This window comes from Stenella coeruleoalba (assembly GCF_951394435.1).
Source record: "Stenella coeruleoalba genome assembly, chromosome: 16".
NCBI classification, from domain to species: Eukaryota; Metazoa; Chordata; class Mammalia; order Artiodactyla; family Delphinidae; genus Stenella; species Stenella coeruleoalba.
In genome coordinates this window covers 46,869,651-46,891,505 of record NC_137162.1, presented here as the reverse complement: position 1 = coordinate 46,891,505, position 21,855 = coordinate 46,869,651, and the positions used below count along the sequence as shown (strand labels likewise).

Genomic DNA, 21,855 nt, shown 5'->3' with positions numbered 1-21,855 from the left:
ATCTGGGAGGAGAGGCAGGAGGAGAGAGGAGGCCTGGGTTCACTGGACACAAACTTCTGCCTTCATCTCCTAGCACAAGAGCCTCGGTGGCAGCAGATGGACTGGTAGTCTAGGGCTGGGGTGTGTCCAGAAGCAGGGGAACCTGCCTGGCAGCGGCTGAATGCTCTCAGTAGATGTGCTCTGACAACGGTCCTGCTGTCCCCTCACGCCCTCTTCGGATGGCAGATAGGAAACACCATCAATCCCACAGCATTTACTGAACATCTCTCTCTTTTCTCCCTGCCCTCAGGGTCACTCTCTGTAGACCCACTGCCCACAGCGCAGCCAGCACCACTAGACAGTGCTCTGTCCAGACACATCACTCCCCTGCTGAGAGCCCTACCTGGATGTGGGATGGGTCTGTTCTCCCTGCCGCATCACCTGGTCCCTTCACTGCCTTCCTGCGTAGCAGGCTCACAGTTGGCCAAGTGCATGTGCCTCTGGGTCTAAATTCTTCAGAGAATTTAGATTCTCTCTGCGTCTCGGGCAAAGCAGATGCCATATCACCTAATTAGGTTACTGGCCCTTTGCTGTCCCACTCTCAGGGCCCTAGAGGTAGTCTGTCTTAGGGAGCCCTCAGAGCACCTGACAAGCCTGGGCAGGGGCAGCATGGGATGACCATGGGCATATTCGGGAAGGCCACACTATTCAGAACCAAGCAATCAGAGGAGGCCTATGAATCCCATGGTCACCCCTTAAGAGCAGAAACTCCCCTCTGAACAATCTTCCAGTGTGAACTGGTATGAGTTCAGGTGACCTCCAGTCTATCACTTCCTGACCACACCTCACATAGCCCTGCAAGCTTTAGGGTGAGACCTGGCAGGCTCCTGCTCTCCCACCCCCTCCCTTCCCCAGCCCCCAGAGGCAGCCACTTCAGTTGGCTCCTTTGGTATTTACCTCCACTTTCTTTTTTTTTTTTTTTTTTTTAATTGCGGTGGCTTCTCTTGTTGCGGAGCACGGGCCCTAGGTGCACAGGCTTCAGCAGTTGCAGCACGGGGGCTTAGCAGTTGCGACGCGTGGGCTCTAGAGTGCTCGGGCTTTAGTAGCTGTGGCACACGGGCATAGCTGTCCCGCAGCATGTGGGATCTTCCCGGACCAGGGCTCAAACCCGCGTCCCCTGCATTGGCAGGTGGATTCTTAACCACTGGTCCACCAGGGAAGTCCCTACCTCCACATTTCCAAATAGTGTTTATTTATCGCTATTTCTTTCTTTCACTTTTTCTTGATTACCCTCATCTAGTTAATTAACACATGCATCAACTCACATATTTATCTTTTTTGTGTGTGCGAGAACATTTAAGTTCTACTCTCTTAGCACATTTCAATGATACAATACAGGGTTATCAACTATAGTTACCATGTTATACATTAGATCCTCAGATCTTATTCATCTTATAATTGAAAGTTTGTACCCTTTTACCAATTTCTCCCTATTTCCCCCACCTCCCAGCCCCGGCAACCACTTTCTACTTTTTGTTTCTGTAAGTTTGCTTTTTCTGGTTTTGTTATTAGATTCTACATATAAGTAATACCATGCAGTATTTGTCTTGTGTGTGCCTTATTTCACTTAGCATAGTGTCCTCAAGGTCCATCCATGTTGTCACAAGTGGCAGGATTTCCTTCTTCCTCATGGCTGGAAACTATTCATATATATATATGTTTTTATATATAACATTTTCTTTATCCATTCATCAGCTGATTGACACTTAGGTTGTTTCCATGTCTTGGCTATTGTGGATAATGCTGCAATAAACAAGGGAGTACAGATATCTCTTGAGATCCTGTTTTCATTTCTTTTCGATATATACCCAGAAGTGGAATTGCTGGGTCATATGGTAATTCTATTTTTAATTTTTTGAGGAACCACCATACTGTTTTTCATAGTGACTGCACGAATTTACAGTATACAAGAGCTCCCTTTTCTCCACATCCTTGCCAATATTTGATATCTCTTGTCTTTTCGATAGTAGCCACTCCAACAGTTATGAGGTGATATCTCAATCTGGACTTTGATTTGCATTTCCCTGATGATTACTGACACATTTTCATGTACCTCTTGGCCATTTGTGTATCGTCTTTTGCAAAAATGTCTATTCAGTTCTTCTGCCCATTTTTTAATCTGTTTCTTTTTCGCTATTGAGTTGTATGAATTCTTTGTATATTTTGGATATTAACCCCTTATCGGATATATGATTTGGAGATATTTTCTCCCATTCTGTTTCTTTTAATTTTGTTAGTGGTTCCCTTTGCTATGCAGAAGCTTTTTAGTTTGATGTAGGCCCACTTGTTTATTTCTGTTTTCCTTTCCTTCGCTTTTTGTGTCTAATCCAAAAAATGATTGCCACCACTGATGTCAAAGAGACTACCCCATATGTTTTCTTCTAGGAGTTTTGTGGTTTCAGGTCTTATGTTCAAGTCTTTAGCCCATTTTGAGTTGATTTTTGTGTATGGTGAAAGATAGGGGTCCAGTTTCATTCTTTTGCTTGTGACTGTCCAGCTTTCCCAACACCATTTTTTGAAGAGACTGTCCTTTCCATATACTGTCCGTTGTATATTGCTGGCTCCTTCGCTGTAAATTAATTGACTACATACACATGGGTTTATTTCTGGGCTCTCTATTTTGCTCCATTAATGTATGGTCTGTTTTTATGCTGAATCACTTCTTGATTTTTTCCATTTTAAATGTTACCTATTGACCTCTAACTATGGAAATGAGGATTTTATTTCTTTCACTCTCCTGTCCCCATCACACATAAGCACCCACTCCATCCTCCCAGTGTACTTTTAGTTGGATCAATATGCAGAATTTGCATTACTAGTACTACGTAATTGCTAGTCCCAGTTGAGCTATGTAGTGTACTGTAATATTTTGTGCACCACTTTTTGTTTTCCCTGGAGTTCATAATTGGCTTGCCTTTTAATTTGCTTAGCGTTCTACTCTGTATCAATAATTCAACCTTAAATATTCCAACAGTTCTTCAAATCTAATTTTCATGTATTCACAGGCAGTGGGCATCTTCTTAAAAATCACACTGCATTTTATTACTCAAAGAATTTATAGCTCTCCTGGAGACATGCAGGGCCACCTGCAGTGGTGTTTGGACAGTGTGAATCCCTGTGTTGGGTTAGGGAGAGGGCATAGGCCTCAGCACTGGATAGACGTGAATATGAATTCCACCACTTGTTGGCAGGGTACCCACAATTCTCCTTCCACATCTGTTGAAATGGGAATAATGATGCCTCATCATAGTGTAGTCATGAGAATTAAATAAGTACAATGGAAATGCCTGGAGCACGGAGGGCACACAATAAATGTTGGTTTGCTTACTTGTGGGAAAATCAAGAAAAATAAGGCCAGTGAAAGTACTTCATCTCACTCATAGAGCTTTCTCTCTGTATCCCCAAAGTATTGACCAGGCTCGGCACATCCATCAGGGCTTCTAAGACACTGATACTCCTTTGAAGGAAAATAGCTCAAGCTACTGGAGCTTTGCTCATCAGGCTAATGACCTCCTTTAAAAGAAGGAGCCTCCTTAATCGCAACGTCAGTTTTATTTTGAAATATTCTAAACAAAGGCAGAAACTCTATAAGAAAATATTGATAAGATTGATGGCATTAAAAATTAAAAACTTATATACATCTGGGGGAAAAAAGCCCTTGATATAAAAGTAAAGGGCAAGCAACAAATTGGGCAAGTATTTGCAACATATAAATCAATCAAGGGAGGGCTGACTTTCCTAAGCACCTGGACCAGTTAGGTCCAGAGACAGTGCTTCAGCCTTCCAGGCTAATGCTTTCTCTGCTATTAAGTCACTCACTCACTCATTCATTCATTCATACATTCATTCATTCAACATAAATGTACTGAGTACCTACCAGATGCCTGGCTTTGGGGTATAATGATATTCAAAAACAGAAATGGCCCCTGCTCTCCTGGAGCGCACAGTCTAGTGGGGTGACAGTTATTCACCAAACAGTCACACTCAGGAGTGTACAACTACAACCCAAGGTAAGTGCTACAAAGGAAAGGAGAGCACGGAGCAGAGGACCCAGTTTAGACTGGGGTGTGTGGGAGCACTTCCTTGGCTGGCGACACTTGAACTGAGAACTGGAGGGTGAATAGGAGTTAAGGGGTGTGTGTGTGTGTGTGTGTGTGAGAGAGAGAGAGAGAGAGAGAGACAGGCAGACAGACAGACAGACAGAAGGAGGCATCCCAGCTGGGGAAACAGGGTGCCAAAGCCCTGTGGTAGGAGGCCCATGGAACAGTTGAGGAATGGGAAGAAGGCCAGTGTGGCTGGAGCTTGGAGAGTGAGAGGAGGCTGGAGGTTTGGCCAGTGGCTAGACTGTAAGAGGGGCCTGACGGGCCATGGTAAGGACTTAGGATTTTAACCCAAAGAGCGATGGGGAAGCCAACCAAAGGATTCCAAGCTGGGGCTGGAGGAGGCCGGAGGTGGGTACAGGTTGGATTTATATTTGAAAAGATGGCTCTGGCTTTGGAGTGGAGAATGGATGGGAGCGGGTGGGGTGAGGCAGAGTGTTATTGCCACAGGTTAGAAATGATGATGGCTGGGATGATAACATGAGATTAAGTGAGACAGGCAGAGTCAAGAGCTCTTTGGGGGGTAAAACAACACGGCTGCCTTCCATACCTTATCCTTGTGGAACAGGGCAAGACCAAATCAATAAACCTTTATTTTGGGCAGTGCTAACAGGCACAGAGGAGGCCTCAGTCAAGATTGGGGGAATACACAAATCTTTGAAGAAGCAGACCCTGGGTCAGTGGATTTCAGGAAAGGGAGCAATCCTAGCAGGCTGGGGTAGCGTCAGGGTCAAGTATTTTGGGGCTTTGTTCTGACTATGGCCTGGACAGATGGGGATGAACCCAGTACCCCTCACAGAATCTGGCATGAGCTTACGGCTTGGGGCTCCGCTGCCTTTCCGCACCCTGCATAACTACCCCCGTTGCTCCCAGGACAGAGGGTGCCAGTCTTTATGTTTTTATTTTCTATCTTAAAAAATAAATTGCAATCTTTACAGTGTCACAGAACACGTGCACTTGTGACTTGCTCCACTGTGTGATAAATTCATGGAGTTTTAGTAAATTTATCTTATTTTTCTTCCGGGAAAACTGGCAGGGGTGGGGTGACCTGTCTCTTCCGTTCCCACTCTGGAAATATGGCAAAAATTCTCAGTGGAGTTAGAGCTTGCCAGGCGTGGCATCAGGAAAGGCTCCCTGGACAGGACCCTGGGAGTCAGGCAGGAGCTGAGTGGGGCAGAGTCAACCACACCTGGGTCCAAATGGCCTGATCTGGCTTCCACAGGCCATGACGAGCTAGGGTGAGTCTGAACTGGTCCTAAGCAGGCAGTAGCAAGCTAGAATCACAGTATCAATGGCTAGTGTGAGCTGGTATGAACCAATGTGGACCACTTTCCCAAATCAGTCTACATTGTGTGATGCACGTAAAAGCAAGCACACTGTTTGAATTTACTGGCCTGTTTTGAGACATTTCCAGCTGGTTTGGGTGCCTCCCTACTTTTTAAAATTATTATTGTCCTCTTCTGTGTGTGGGGGGGTGGGATACGTGTGTGTGTACAACACCTGCCTCACCTGCCTCGAACTACTTCTTGGAAGTTGAGCTCAGATTATTGACCAAACTTAGTTTTATATGCAGGTAAGTGACAGTTGAGTTTCTCCTGGGAGGTTCTCAATCTTGACATCTCCCCCTCCACAGGACAGCTTTAGGATGATGGCAGCCTGTGCCGGCTGTCTCAGGGCTGGCCTGGATGGGGACCTTCCAGGGAGTTAACAGCCAACATGACCCTGGGGAAGAGTCCTTGGGAAACCCCTATCTGCAGAGCAGCAAAGGCTTCTGAGCCGGCTGGCAGGGGCTGGTTTTATGAACTGTTCCAGAAAGTGACCCTAGGTCTTTTTCACTCAACCCACTATACCTAGGTGGTGGTGTAGTCTGTAAGTATGTCTGGAGCAGTCTGGACAAGGCAGTGTGTGGATACCAGGGTCTGTGGTCTGTATCCTATAGACAGGCTGGGTTTATGACATGCAGCTTGCCCAACTCCTAAAAGGTGCAGCGGCGGGTGAATTTTGAGGAAAGGTCTTCCTTCTACCAGAGCAGAGCCCAATTTCTTCGAGGCATTCACACATAATTTTGGCCTGTATTCCTACAGAAATGTCCCTGCGTGATCTGACTCCTGACCTGGTCTCCAGCCCCAGCCTCCTGGCCCTGTGTGCTCCTCCCCTCCCACAGCATCAGCACATGCCGATCGCTGCCTGAAACGTGGCCTCCTCCCTCCACCACCCTTTGCCTACGTAGCCCCACCATTCTTCAGCTCACAACTCAAGCACCACTTGCTTCCTCTGGAAGCTTCATTTGTAGTATATGTTCTTATGCTCTTAGAATACTCCTTGTCATGGTTTATGGTCATGTATTTTTATGGGTAAATGATTATCTTATAAATATCTGATATATAGCACCATAAACTTTATCTTTTAGCATATCCTACAAGATAATATCATCTACTAGAGGGGTTCTCAACCTTAGCACTGTTAACATGTGGAGCTGGAGAATTCTTTGTTGTGGGGACCGTCCTCTGCATTGCAGCCCGCTTAGCAGCATCCCAGCCTATATCCACTAGATGCCAGTAGCACTCCTTAGTTGGAACAACCGAAATGTCTCCAGACATCGACAAATGTCCCCCAAGGGGCAAAACAGCTCCTGGTTGAAAACCACTGACCCAGAACAAATGTTTTTAAGAAGTTTGACATTTCAAAGGCAGGCTTCCTGAGACCCCTCTGCAAAGCACTGGTTTCTTTCTGACCAGCCCCATCCAACAGAAAGATAATGTGAGCCACGTATGTAATAATAAATGTTCTAATAGCTGCATTAGAAGCAAGTAAAAGAAAAAACAGGTGAAATGAATTCTAATCCATATTTTATTTAACCCAATATATCCAAAGTATTGTCACTTCAGCAGGTGACCAATGTAAAATAATCATTGAGATATTTTACATTCTTTTTTTCAAGTCATCAAAATCTAGTGTGTATTTTTCTCAGTTTGGATTAATCACACGTCGAGTGCTCGCTCAATAGCCAAGTGTGGCCAGCATTTTAGACAGGAGTGGGAGAGGAGACCCAAGCTCTCTTAGAGAGCCTGGCCCAGCCCACCCCTTGCATCGTCACCAGGCTGTACTGCTACCCCTGAGCAGAGCCATGCACAGTCCTCCTTTGCCCACTGGGGCCCACAGGTGACAGCCCATTCCGAGCACCCCATGGAGGGGTTCTGACTACACTCTAGAGGGCCAGCCTGCCCAGGAAAGTCATCCAAATGCCTGCAGAGTACTAATGAGATGGGTGTGTGCCCGTGAGCTCACAAGAGCCTGGAGGGTTCCTGCCTCAAATACACAAACACTTGGGTGAGGCAAGCACTGTTTCCAAGCTCCCCAGGCAGAAGCTCCACCCACCTCCAAACCACCCTCCTCGTGCTCCTTGCTCACAAGGGAGGCTCAGCCCTCCACAAACACTGGCCACATGGAAGGACACATTCTATTTTCTTAAAACACAGATGTTCTCATCTAAAATGACACTTGCACTGGTCAAGAAGTTGCTGTCCAGGGAGATGCTGTCCCTAGCCCCAAGACTTGTCCTGAGGCCCCAGGCCATTCTGTAGGGCCACGGCCTGGTTGGGGCGCTAGCCCAGGGCTGCAGGATCACCCCTGCAAGGCTCTCCCGACTCGCATCTCTTACTTATCTCTAGACACTCCCAACACCCACAACTCCAGGTCCTTCTGCCTCCTGGGAGTTCTCCCGGGGGGAGCCCCTGCCTACCTGAGGGGTTGCTTCCTGCAGCCCGGTGGCAGCCCCTGCAGGCTCTGCAGAGCAGTCTCCCAGGTAGCCAGCATGAAGACCTTCCCTGGGACCTGGCTGTCTGGAGAAGCCTGGGCATTGCCCTTCCTAGTGAGGGCTACTGTTGTCTTGGCAGCTAGGGCAAATCTTGAGCATTCAGGATTTCCCTTTTAGTAGAAAACTAAAGTTTTACCAGAGTTGTCACCCGGTCACTTTGGGCAAGCCAGGGACTCTGTAAAACATGGCATGCGGGGTGAAGCCTGCACACCCACTGGGGCAATAAGCTGGCCATCGCCCTTTGGCTGTCTCAGGTGTGACCCCCACAGACCCCAGGAGCATCCCTAGAGAGGGCTGTCAGTCATCCAGATGCCTCCAGAACGCCTGCCCCATCTGACCCCAGCGTGGCAGCCAGCTGACTATCCACGCCCATCGGCCAACAGACGCACGCACACTGTGTCCTGATCCGCCTCAGGAAGTTGGACTTACCCCTCCTGGCTTGCCTGATCTTTGGGCTCAGCATGTTCCTGCCGCCTCCTGGACGGAATTGCTGGGCCGATCAAGCTGTCATCCACTTCCCTTTTCTCTTCCTCTGGCCCAGTTGCCCCTCATGCCCCGCTCGGGCCCCCATGGCCACTGGCGTCACCAGCGAGGCTCCCTCGGCTGCCTTTCCTGGCTCCGGACCGACGGCTTGCCTCGGACTATGTAAACCTCAATGCATTATTTTTCCACCTCAGAATTAATTCCCACCCAAGCGAACCATTAAGAGGCTCAGTAACCGTTGCTGGTCAATCACCGGGCCAGGGCGGGAAGGCCTGACTGTCCCTCCGCCTGGCCGGGGCGCACGCGGCACAGCCCATCCCAGAGCGGAGCTGGCGGCCGGTCGGGGCGGAGGCGAGAGGAGGGCGGGGCGGGAGGAGCTGGGCGGAGCGCGCGGTCCCAGCTGGTCCGATGGCCCCAGAGGGCGGGCGGGCTCCGAGCTCGGATCCGCCCTCTGCGCAGGGAGGGCCTGTCGGGGATGCGCGCCACTGGCTGGAGCCACCAAGAGGCCGCTGGAAACGCAGGGCATCTGGCCGCCCGGGTCCCGCACGCCCCGCCAAGGCCCCGGGGGTTGGGCAGGGGGTGGCCGAGGCCCGGGGGGGCCCAGGATCCCTCCAGGGTCCGTCCACTGGGGACATGCTCTGCCTGATGTTTCCTGCCAGGAGGGCCCAGGAGGCCGTCTATGACAGCTCCAACTGTGGAAAGGCAGGTGTGTCTTAGAAGGAGCGTGCAGCTTTGGCACATTCAGAGCCTCAGGGGACTGGTCCAGCAAAGCGGGTTAGGGATGTTAATTTTTTGCCACCTTAATAAGGTGAAAGGAATAAGAATGCGGTGAAGCGCTTAGTTCAGGGCCTGCACATAGTAAGTAGGATCTCCAAAACTGTTCACTGGGTAGTGAAATCTCTGCTGACTGCCATGTTTCTGTTTAATACTAGTACAGTTCTAAAGAGCGTACGGTGGGGACTTCTGGGAGGTTCAGACTCAAGATCCTAAAAATCGCCCAAGAAATGCAATCACAGTAACCGTTCTCATTTCTTAGGTGCCTACTACCTGTCCCTGAGGTTGGTGCTTTATATTCAGTATCTCATTTAACTCTCAAATTCCCTGAGGCAGGGGAGCCTTTATCATGGCTTTTCAGATGAAGAAAATAAGGCACAGAAATGTTAAATACCTTGCCCAGAGTCACACAATCCTGTCAGGGCTGGGACCTGAACCCAGGCTGTCTCTACATCTTATGCTTCTCTGTGATGCCAGTCTAAGTACCCCAATTCCAACCACTTCCTGTGAACGTTCCCAGCTTGAGAGCCCTCAATGAACTTGCTAGATGGTGAGGACCAGACTTTGTGCCCCTGAAATCACCCCACGTGCCCTGTTAGGCATTTGCGCCTGGGGCTGGGTTCTTTGGGCCTGGGTACTGTGTGGTCCTCTTAATAGGTGGAAGATGAGGGATTTGAACAGGGACCTCTCTGCTTTGAACGGCCATGCTCCCACCCTAACCCTCATAGTGCCGCTATGTCCACTGGTCCCCAAATGGCGGATTGATGTGTAATCAACTCTAGTAGCTGGAAGGGAAGTGGGTCCAGAGGCTGAGGGGTCCACTGCAGCTGTCCGTGGACAGGATCTGGACTGCGGAGAGGAGGGGAGGATGGGAGAGGTTAAGGACTCACCAGGATGTGGTAGGTCAAATCGCCAGGGTGAAGGGAGAGAGCAGAATCCCTGGAGACAAAGCTGTCTTACTTAGCATCCAGTCACTTACTCTGGCCCTCAGCTACCCCTCAGAAGGGATGAGTAAGTATAAGGAAGTTTGCTATAACATTCAAGGCCTTTTATGGTACTGGCCATGGTTTCCTCTGTGACCTCTCTTGCTAATGCTACACACAACCATATGCATGCACAGCCCCTGCTCCTGTATGCTCCCAGTTCCTTCTCTCTGGAGTATGTGTTTCAGCCACAGAAGTCTGATCATTCTAAGCAAGTCTCGCATGAAACTGTCCTGATTCTACCTCCAGAAGGAGAGCCAGTAAGCACTTCCTCAGGGCTCCTATCTGTGTCCCTCAGACTGCCCAGTGCCCCTCCTGCACGCCCAGCCCTGAGCCTCAGGTTGGACTCAGGCCAGGAACCCCATGAGGAATATTGGCTTGACGGGCAGATTCGAGAAACACCACTGAAATGACAGAATCGCCCTCCTGTTTTTTGGGGGCCCAGGTAAAGGTCAGATCAGGCTGGGACAGAGGCCATCTAGCAGGAGAGGAGAGATACAGAGCTGGAAAACCTCATGTCACATCAGGGTCACAGAGGGAGGTCCCGTGGCCATTGACAACGTCTTGAGCAATCACGAAGGCCTGTGAGTAATGCAGCCTGGACCACTTCCAAGCCAGAGGCAGGAAAAATACCCTGAAGACTTAGTTTGGGTCCACTCACGCTTGTTTTGGTTAAGAAACCACTCCCGGGAGCTTTTTCTGTGCAGCTGTTTCCCTGATGATATTTACCTGCTGAGCTTACCCACCTGCTTTTCCGGGGATCAGCATTGGAAATGGGCAAAACCACAGAGGCTCTAAGCTCAAGCCCAGAGTAAAGCTGGGAAAAGGGCAGGAGCTAATCTGAACTCTGCACCAGAGAACGGTGGGGGGCATGGGACGGGGGCAAGCTAGCTCTTTCCTTCTCTATGCCCTCAGACCACGTTCCCAGTACTTCTCTGGACGAAGGGATCCATGGGTACCAGCTGGAAGGACATGAGCACCCCCTCCTTCCTGAAGTTTACAAACCCTGCACCACAGCGCTCTGTTCCTTCCAGCTCCCTCTGAGGCCACCAGGAGGGAGGGTGGGGTGAGGACAAGGGCAGGGCAAGGGAATCTACTGAACATGGTGGCCTCCTGAGTAAGCTTTTATTTGAAGGAATTGCCCCACTCCTCTTACACGGGCAGGAATCCGAAGCCAAGGAGGGGAGATACGGGCCTCACTTAGGAGTAGAGACAGAGAGATGGCCCCCTTTCCCACTGCCCTTACAGCACTGTACCTCCCGGCCGTGGTCCTGGGTCCCCCTTTGCTGGTTCCCTGCCCTGCATCATTTCTGCATTTTCTAAGGGCTCCTCTGGGCCAGGCACCTCTGGGCACTGAAAGACAAGTGGAGAGGATTGGGAGGGCAGAACTTTCCAGAAGGCGTTTGCAGAAATGCACACTTCTTGGTGGGATGGTTCACCCACCAACATCATTGGCCCAGAGCCAGGATGGCTTCAGATCGGTGGTTCTCAACCTTGGCTGCACACCAGGGAGCTCTGAAAGCTAACTTCTGTTTCACCCCTGTCAGCTCCGATTTAACGCGTCTGGACATTGGTCCTTGGGAGGTGTAAAAGCTCCTCCAGTGATCCCATGTGTGGCCAGGGTTGAGAACCACTACTTTATTAGGTAATTTCATATCCTTGAGCCTGGAGCCACCAGAAGCAGTCTTTGCCTGCTCGTGCCTCGAGGGAGGCTTCTTCTGAGGGAGGTACACGTTTGCCAATCAGTCTCCCAAATAGAAAGTGGAAAGGGGCCTATATCTCGAGGCTCAACATGAAACAGCTCCATGAGAGCTACAGGTACTGTTGTATAGGTTGTGCACTGCACAAAGGTATCCAATAGGAGGGGGAATAGGGCTGGGTTTGGGCTCTGCCGGCAAAGGCATGTGTTCTAGCATGGTGAGAGGGATCTGCCACCAGAAGGGCAAGCCTTTCTCTAATTTATACCAAGATGCCATACAGATAGCAGAGCCCTGAGTCTGAGATGCCTGCTCAGTGGTCACCAGCACCAATGTCCCCTGACTCCCTGCTTACGGCACTCTCAGTCTCTGTTGCCAGGCAGCTGAAGCTCTAGCTCCCTAGCACACCACTTTTGTCCATCCCACTGGTGTGCTGGACCAGCCAGCTGGTCCCAATAGCCCTGAGAGCTGATTGTTAAATTTTTAGGAATGTTGTAATTTTAACACAGACATCATTAGAAATTAAATTATGTAAACTTACAATTAAATAAACTATATTAGAAACAAAGGTAATACATACTCAACAGACATGACTTTCTAATTACTTACTACATTTTCCTGTTGTCTACATTTTTAGGATTATTTCTCTCTATCCTATCTGTATGGTGCAAATACTATTATGATTGTTGATTTTTATGTCATCTTGACTGGGCCACAGGGTGCCCAGACATTTGGTCAAGTATTATTCTGGGTGTGTCTGTGAGGGTGTTCCTGGACAAAACTAACATTTGAATCAGTAGATGGAATAAAGCACATTGCCCTTCCTGAGGTGTCTGGGCCTCATCCAGTCAGCTGGGGACCTGATTAGAACAGAAAGGCTGACCCTCCCTTGAGTAGAAGGGAACTCCTCCTCCTGAATGCCTTGAGCTGGGACACTGGTTTTTTTCCTGCCTTCGAACTAGAACTACATCGGCTCTCCTGGGTCTCCAGCTTGCCAACTACAGATCTTGGGACTTCTCAGCCTCCATAATTATGTGAGCCAATTCCTTGCTATAAATCTCTTGATATATACAGACAGTTCCTGACTTATGATGGTTCAACTTAGGATTTTTCGACTTTATGATAGTGTGAAAGCAATACACTTTCAGTAGAAACTGTACTTCAAATTTTTGAACTTTTATCTTTTCCTGGGCTAGCCACATGCCAGATGATACTCTCTCATGATGTTGGGCAGTGGCAGTGAGCCGCAGCTCCCGGTCAGCCAGGCGATCATGGCCAGGAACTTACAACAGATACACTTACAACCATTCTAGACCCCTACAACCATTCTGTTTTTTCACTTTCAGTACAGTGTTCAATAAATTACATGAGATGTTCGACGCTTTGTTGTAAAAGAGAATTTGTGTCAGATGATTTTTGCCCAACTAATGTACATGTTCTGAGCATGTTTAAGGTAGGCTAGGCTAAGCGAAGATGTTCAGTAGATTAGGTGTATGAAATGCATTTTTGACTTAATGATGGGTTTATTGGGACATAACTCCATTGTAAGTTGGGGAAGATCACTGTATATACATATAATCGAGCGATTTATATATCCTTGAGATACATATATATATATATCCTTGATTGGTTCTGTTTCTCTGAAGAACCCTAATTCAACTATGTACTGGGCTGCTACTATACATCTCTTCCCAGCTCCTTGTTCACTGATCATGCTGGTATGCTGGTAGTTTGAAGCTGATGGTGGTGGGAATATTTATAATATACCAAGTAAATCAGCAAATGCTATCAATGGTGAAAAGAAAATAAAAAGTGGAGTTGGTATTGCTATGAGAGGTCTCTAAAATGAAGCCTGGAGGCCGTTGAGGAAGTGTGGCTTACCCATGTCTCAGCCCAGATGGAATCTGATCTTTTAACTACATATTGTCCTAACGAAGACATCCAGAACACCTGCTAGAACCCCGAGATACTTATCAGACCCTTACCCTAGAATAATTCATGACAGCCTATTCCTTAAGGACAAAGATTTCTCTTCCTGTGTCAGAGTGTAGCCTTGTGGCTTTTGCCTTTATAAGCCCCTGACTCTTTCTCTTCCCCAGAACACTGTTTGGAATCTGTCTCCCAAATTGCAATTCATAAGACCCCCAAATAAAGCTCTTTGTTCTCTGCAGCCTCGATATTGATTACAGTTTGACATAACCAGGACTTCCATTTTGTTTCCTTCCATAAAGCCAGTTGTTAGGCAGTTGCCAGCATGCCTCCGGTCGTCCCCTATGAGGTTTGCTCTGTGTGCTCCAGTCACTGTCGACTCCCTGCTGTGGGCAGAGGATGTTTGCTCTCCACCCAAATTTGTTCTCCCCGTCCTCCTGGGCACACCTAGATGCTCCACATTTCCCAGCCGCCTTGCAGTTTGGTGTGGCTGGGCCCCGGCATTGTTCATCAGCAGACATGTTGCGGCCACTTCTAGACGTGGCCCACAAAACTCCTCCCCTCCACAATCCTCCATGTTTGCCTTCCTTTTCTGGGGCCACCTTGGAAGCCCTGTGTAAAAGAGGGCAGAGGCCCCGCAGTCTGGGTCCCTGAATGATTGAGTGAGTCCAGCGCCTACTGTCAACCAGAAACATCTCAGATGGTTGCGAGAAGAAGAGCTGTTACCTACTTGGTCCTCTTTGTTACTACACCCGACCTTCCCACCAGATATACGCATTGCCTGCCTTTCTTCACTTCCTTTGATGCAGCCTTTTGGGCCCTGTTTCAGTGTCACCTTCCTGCTCAGAGCCCTAGAGTTTACCACCTTTAATGTCTCCCTCATCACCCATGCCTGAGGACACACGAACCTTCTAAAAGCCCTCCTGCCAGACCCTAAGACTTTACCCGTAACTTAGATATATAAAATTTAAATCACCCATATTTATTACCTAGAATTTAAAAATTAACCCATATTTTAAATATTATAGCCTATAATTGAAATATAAACTATAAACAACTTACAGTATGCTGACTTTAAAATATTCTTTCTAGATTTTTTCTTTTTTTTAAACTTTTTATTTTATATCGGAGTATAGTTGATTAACAATGTTGTGTTAGTTTCAGGTGTACAACAAAGTGATTCAGTTATACATATACGTGTGTCTATTCTTTAACTGCAAAATTGTGTCAGATTATCAAAGGTGAACTTTTCTCCCACTCTGATGGCCTTGCCTTGCTGGTACTCTGAGCATAGCCGTGGTTTCACCTCTGGGCACTCGGGTCCTGCAAGTTGCTGTGTCCCTGAGGGAAGAGGTCAGGGCCTCAGTCCTGTTGCCTTTGGCCTGAAGTCTGTCTCTGTCCTTTGGCTCAATGCCCCCTCCAGATGTGTAGCTTGGCTTTTAATTTCAGTCTTGTCCACACACTGCAGTCTATGGTACACCCTCTTACACATAGCCCAGGCCCCCAGAAGGGGTCTAGAGCCCTGGACTCTTACTTTTCTGGGTCTTTGGTGTCCTGGGATCCTGGGCAGAGAGTCAGCAGAACAAAGATGCAGAACCTAAGGTTGGGCCCTGGAAAACCACCAGACACACTGGGCCAGCAAGAGGTTCAGACCAGAATTCGGAGGCTTTGCTTGGAAAGCCCCCTACTTGTGACCTGTAGCCTCAGGCATGTTTCCTTGAGTCCTGCAGCCCTGGCCTCGGGGGAGAGGTGGCTTAGGCGTAACTAGGCGAGCTGGTTCAGACACTATAACCTTTGGTTTGAACCTCCACTATACCACTTGTCACCCATCACCTTTCACTTTGCAACAGCTAATGTCCAGACAGCTGATGTCTGGGGGGCTTAGCGCTGAGTTGATGGATGAGTGGTGTACCGGCTGGGTTCTCCAGTGGCAGATGCGGAGATGAGAGTTTTATTAGGGATGAACACTTGTTCAGGAAAGGGGAGGATGCAGGAGTGGGGTGGGAGGGGAGTGTCTGGGCCATATGCAAACCCGACAGTGTCTCTGCCAGCCCACCTGGGAGCTCCGAGGCAGATGGCCCAGAAGAGGGTCTGGCTTTGGGTGGAGGTGGTTAGGTCCATGTACTACTGTCATTGGCTGGGGGCCTTCTCGGAGAGGAGCATGACCTTGGCTACCACTGCCTTGTGTAGTCATTGGCTGGGAGCCACCCAAGAAAAGCATAAAGTTGGCTCAAAAGCTGAGGCTGACCCTAAAAGAGCTAACAGCTGGCGGGGTCAGCTGACCCCACTCCTTGCAGCTGGGCGGCAAGTCCTTTCCTGAAAGGGACGCGAGCAGCTCAGTTGTGTGTACCTGGCAGGTCCTGTGAACCTCGCAGGCCTCATTTTTAGGCCTCTGTAAATCCTGGGTTCAGACTAACTCTACTCTCCTAAAACTCTTTGCTGCACCTGGGCAACTGTCTGTGCTCCCCATTTCATTGCGCAGCTTTCAGATAAAATTTCATTCAGCTGCAAAGTCTCACTGTGGTTTCCTCAGAAGGGAAAGCTTCCATCAGAGGCGTGTGTAGAGCCAACAATGGGACAGACCCTGCCCCTCTTTCGCCTGCAGTGGGACAACATGTTCAAAGGGCTCCATGAAAAACTGTCAACCTCAGGGCACTGTGGGAAGCGGCAGGTGGGACCCCAGCCCGCCAGGCCTGACACCCTGGGCCAGGCAGGGTCCCCTGCTAAGTTCCTGCTTCTAGCAGTCAGAGGCTGAGAGGAAAGAGGGAAATGATGCTTCACTAGTGGGTTTTGGGTCCTGGGAACATGAGGTTCTGAGGTTTCAAGGAGCTGTCACCCTTCCCCTGTAGCAGGGGGTGAGGGACCCAGAGGTGGGGTTACCACCAGCTTCAGCCTGCCCAGGCTCCAGTGACAACCCTGTCCTCACTCAGGTCCAACGAGGAAGCAGGTTTGAAATGATTTCCCCTCCCACAAAGAGTCGGATTTTAGAAAATGATGAATCACCACTTTGGTCAGTTTTCATTATTGAAAAACAAGTCTGCTCCCTCGTGAAAACACCTGCTTGTTGTGGGAAGGCATGGATTGGAACAGATGGAAAGAATGGAAATTTCCCAGGCGCCTTCTCTCCCAACTCATACCTCTCCCCAAAGTCAAGATTCCTCCTCCGCTTGACCAGCCCCTCCCACCTGGGCACACAACCTCCATCCGCTCTTCCAATCGTTTCCCCTACTTTTGCATCTTTAATCCCGCCCTCCCTCACTGGTTCTCTTCTCCAAGTTGACAAACACACTCAGGTCCCTCTTCTCTCAAAATCACACCTCCCTTTCCATCATTTACTATAATGGAACGGGACTCGTTTGGGGGTTGTACAACATCTGGCCCCTTCCTGTTCTGGAGCGACCCCCCGCCACCTCCCTTTTTGGTCTGCTCTGTCCCTGCAGGCAGTTGGATGTGGCCATGTGTTGTACACTCAGGCCATCAGATGGTCCTGCCTGGGTTTGATCTAATCTTGAGCATGTCATGAAAAGACTGAGAGATGGTTAGATGGACTTCCCAGCACTGGCAGCAGTGATGATGTCCTGTTGTGACCTTGGCGCCTTCCAACACAGTGGAGGTGTCCTGCAGAGGTGTCCTGACCACGCCATTCCTGCAAGATTCCTGTGCTTCTTGCTTCTAGGCCCCCTGGAGCCACCATCATTCTTGGCTGTTTTCCAAGCCTGGTTCTCCAGCTCCCAAAGGATTTTGTAAATCTCATATATTTAGAATAAATTCCCTTTTCTGGCTTTAGCTGGCTTGGGTTGCCTTTCCGTGACCTGCAACCCACAGAATTCTAACTGATGCCCATATCATGTCTCTGAGCCCCTGTTTTCACAGTCCTCTCCTCTCTCACTTCCTAATTTTCCTAGCTCAGCACAGATGGCACTGTCTCCCAGTTGTCTGTTCTCCCCCAGATGACATTTCCTTCCTCATTTCCCCAATTATGCCACCAAGCTAATCATTGCTTGTCTCAGACTGGAAACCACAGGCCATCCTTCCAGACCTTGGCTCTAGTTTTCTACAGCCTATTGCCATATTTCCATGACCGACGGTACTCACAGCTCATCCAGAAGGTGCTGCTGGAGGAGGCCCTCCCACCCAGGCAAACACTTCTTTCCTCCCAACCTTTGCTTCATTCTCATCTGTTTCAGATCCAGCTCCTGTCTGGGTGTACACGTCTGACCCTGGTGAGGGTCTGGTGCACACATGCTGCCTTGCTTTCGCCTGCAGTGAGACAGCATGCTCAAAGGGTTCCATGAAAAACTGTCAACCCCAAGTCAACATCTGGCGAAATTATTCTTCAAAATGAAGGGGCAATTAACATATTCTCAGATAAACAAAAACTGAGACAGTTAATTGCTAGCAGATGTGCCCTACAAGAAATGTTAAAGGGACTCTTTCAGGCTGAAATGAAAGGACACTAGACAGTAACTCAAACCCACATGAAGAAATAAAGAACATCAGTAAAAGTATTGGTACAGGTAAATATTTAAGATGGTACTGATGCATTTTTCTTTGTAACTTCTCTTTTTTCTTATCTGATTTCAAAGGTAACTGTGTAAAAAACTTATAAATCTATGTTGATGAGCACACAATATTTAAAGATATAATGAGTGATGAGAAAATATATAAAGGTTTTTGTTCAGCAGATAAATGGATAAAGAAGATGTGAGGTATATATACAATGGAATACTCAGCCATAAAAAGAATGAAATTTTGCCATTTGCAACATGGATGGACTTGGAAGGCATTATGCTAAGTGAAATAAGTCAGAGAAAAACAAATACTGTAAACTAACATACCATTGTAAAGCAATTATACTCCAATAAAGATGTTAAAAAAAAAAAACAACAACAAAAAAAAACAAATACTGTATGATATCACTTATATGTGGAATCTAAAAAATACAACAGACTAGTGAGTATGACAAAAAAAGAAGCAGACTCACAGATGTAGAGAACAAACTTGTGGTTACCAATGAGGAGAGGGGGGTGGGGCAGTAGGAGATACAAATTATTGGGTGTAAGATAGGCTCAAGGATGTATTGTGGGACTTCCCTCGTGGCTCAGTGGTTAGGAATCTGCTTGCCAATGCAGGGGACACAGGTTCGAGCCCTGGTCCAGGAAGATCCCACATGCTGCGGAGCAACTAATCCCGTGCGCCACAACTACCGAGCTTGTGCTCTAGAGTCTGCGAGCCACAACCGCTGAGCCTGAGTGCCACAACTATTGAAGCCTGCCCACCTAGAGCCCATGCTCTGCAACAAGAGAAACCACCGCAATGAGAGGCCCGCTCACCACAACGAAGAGTAGACCCCGCTCGCTGCAACTAGAGAAAGCCTGCGTGCAGCAACGAAGACCCAAGGCAGCCACAAATAAATAAATAAATATAATCTTTACAATTGTGAATCACTATATATTGCACACCTGTAACTTATATACTATTGTACATCAACTATACTTCAATTAAAAAATAAAATAAAAAGTTTCTGTATACTGTATTTATTAATCCAAACTAGATTGACACAGATTAAGGTGTAATCCCCAAGGCAACCACTAGGAAAATAACCCCAAAACTATACAGTCAAAGAAACAACAAGGTGATTAAAAGGTTATGACAGAAAATATCCATTTAAATGGACAATATCCATTTAATTCTTTAAAAAAGAATTCAGTAATTGAGGATGTGAGGAACAAAAAAGATATGACACAGGAAAAAAATAGCAAAATAGTAGGAGGAAGTCCTTTCTTATCAGTAATCACATTACATGTAAATGAGCTGAACTCTCCAAATAAAAGGAAGGTGTAGGTAGAATTGACTTAAAAAATCCAACAATGTGCCCTTTAAAAAGTGTTACTTTAGATTCAAAGACACAAATATGTTGAAAGTGAAAGGATTTAAAAAGATATTCCATACGAACAGTAACCAAAAGAGAGCTGAAGTGGCTATACTAAAATCACACAAAATGGACTTCAAGACAAAAATTACTGCAAAAGAGAAAGAAGGACAATATATATTAATAAAAGTGTCAATACATCAAGATATAACAATTATAAACATATATTTACCTAACAATAGAGCACCAAAGTCCATGAAGCAAAAATAGGTAGACTTGAGGGAGAAATGGAGAATGCAACGATCGTAATTGGAAACCTCAATATCCCACTTTCAGTAATGTATAGAAAAGCAACAAAGAAACCACCTAGACCTAACAGACATCTATAGAACACTCTACCCAAAAAACAACAGAATACATATTCATCTAAACTGCACAGGGAACACATCCTTGGATAGACCAAATGTTAGGCCACAAAACAGGTCTCAACAGATTTAAAAGGATATCTTCTCTTGTGGAAATTTTTTTTTTTTTTTTTTTTGCGGTACGTGGGCCTCTCACTGATGTGGCCTCTCCTGTTGTGGAGCACAGGCTCCGGATGCGCAGGCTCAGCAGCCATGGCTCACGGGCCCAGCCGCTCCATGGCATGTGGGATCTTCCTGGACCGGGGCACGAACCCATGTCCCCTGCATTGGCAGGCGGACTCTCAACCACTGCGCCACCAGGGAAGCCCAAAAGGATATCTTCTCTTAGTAGTCAACATTGTACTGGAAGTTGTAGCCAAGGCAATTAGGAAAGAAAAAATAATAAAGGCAGGACCTGTCACATTTCTGAGCCCATGCCCAGGACTGGGTTTGAGAGAGAGAAGAGAACAAGGGACTATGCAGTGTCCTGTTCTGTCCCTGGGTAAGGCAATGGGTGGCAGCTCTGACCTATACCCATGGCATCTTGCTCCCTTTCCCAATTTTTTATTTTGAATTTAAGTCTCCACTGATATCCCAAGGGATTTATGAAGATCCCAGAGGTCACTGTCATGACTGCATTGCAGTCCAACTTCTCCCTATGCTCAGCCCTGCTTCCTCACTCCTCACATCTGTCACTCTTCAATAAACTTACTCCATGCTGACCTCCATCTCAGAGTCAGCTTCCCAGGGGACCTAGTCTTCAATGGAGCTAAAGGCCGGTGTCTGGAGTATTGTGAAATGACTGGCGTACAGTCATAAAGTGGACATTGTACAGCTTCAAGAGCTGATTGTTAAACTGTATGCATGTTCCATTTCCACTTGTGTCCTTATCAAAAGGAAAGATGCATATATGTGTCAAAACTTTTTGGAGATAACAGTAGTTATTTCTGCAGAGTAGGGATGGAAGTTTGGAGTCACTTGTTTTCTGCTTTACACTTTTCTATGGTGTTTGAATTCTTTCCCTGAACATGCAATGATTTCTATAGTGATAATTCAAAGGAAGGATGGATCCAGTAGTTGAAGGGTTGGGGTGCAGTGAAATGTATATAAAATCAGAGAAGAATCTGGGCAGTGGCTGGTCAAGCCCTACTCAGCTGTAGGGTGACCAAAATCCTAGTTTGCTCCAGATTATCCTGGTTTTAGCATTGAAAGTCCTGCATCCTGAGGGACAATTCAGTACTAGAATAGAATCAAGAGTTCAGAAATAAACACTCTTATTTATGGTCAACTGATTTTTATCAAGGGTGTGAAGACAATTCAATGGGGGAAAGAATAGTCCTTTCAACAAATGGTGCTGGGACAACTTGATATCCACATGCAAAAGAATCAAGTTGGACCCTCTCTCATACCATACACCAAAATTAATTTGAAAATGTATCAAAGACTTAAATATAAGAGCTAAAACTATAAACTCATAGAAGAAAACTAAATAAGAAAAAAATAGATAAACTGGATGTAATCAAAATGAAAAATTTTGGGCTTCCCTGGTGGTGCAGTGGTTGAGAGTCCACCTGTCAATGCAGGAGACACGGATTCGTGCCCCGGTCCGGGAAGATCCCACATGCCGCAGAGCAGCTGGGCCCGTGAGCCATGGCCTCTGAGCCTGCATGTCCAGAGCCTGTGCTCCGCAATGGGAGAGGCCACAACAGTGAGAGGCCCGCGTACCGCCAAAAAAAAAAAAAAAAAAGAAAAAAGAA

General features: G+C 47.4%; 1 protein-coding gene across 14 annotated transcripts in view; it reads right to left on the bottom strand.

Annotated features, from left to right (window-relative positions):
* ARHGAP22 (Rho GTPase activating protein 22) overlaps positions 1-21,855 on the bottom strand; it is a 208,971-nt gene that overhangs the window by 153,026 nt on the left and 34,090 nt on the right. For 3 of the 14 annotated variants that reach the window (XM_079901040.1, XM_079901042.1, XM_079901043.1), the window contains exon 1: positions 8,386-8,883. The exons of the other annotated variants lie outside the window; for them this stretch is intronic. In XM_079901040.1, the coding sequence (XP_079757166.1) occupies positions 8,386-8,419 (34 nt within the window). In that variant the 5' untranslated portion in view covers positions 8,420-8,883. Of the gene's footprint in view, positions 1-8,385; positions 8,884-21,855 lie in introns of those variants that run through there. 14 annotated transcript variants of the gene reach the window in all.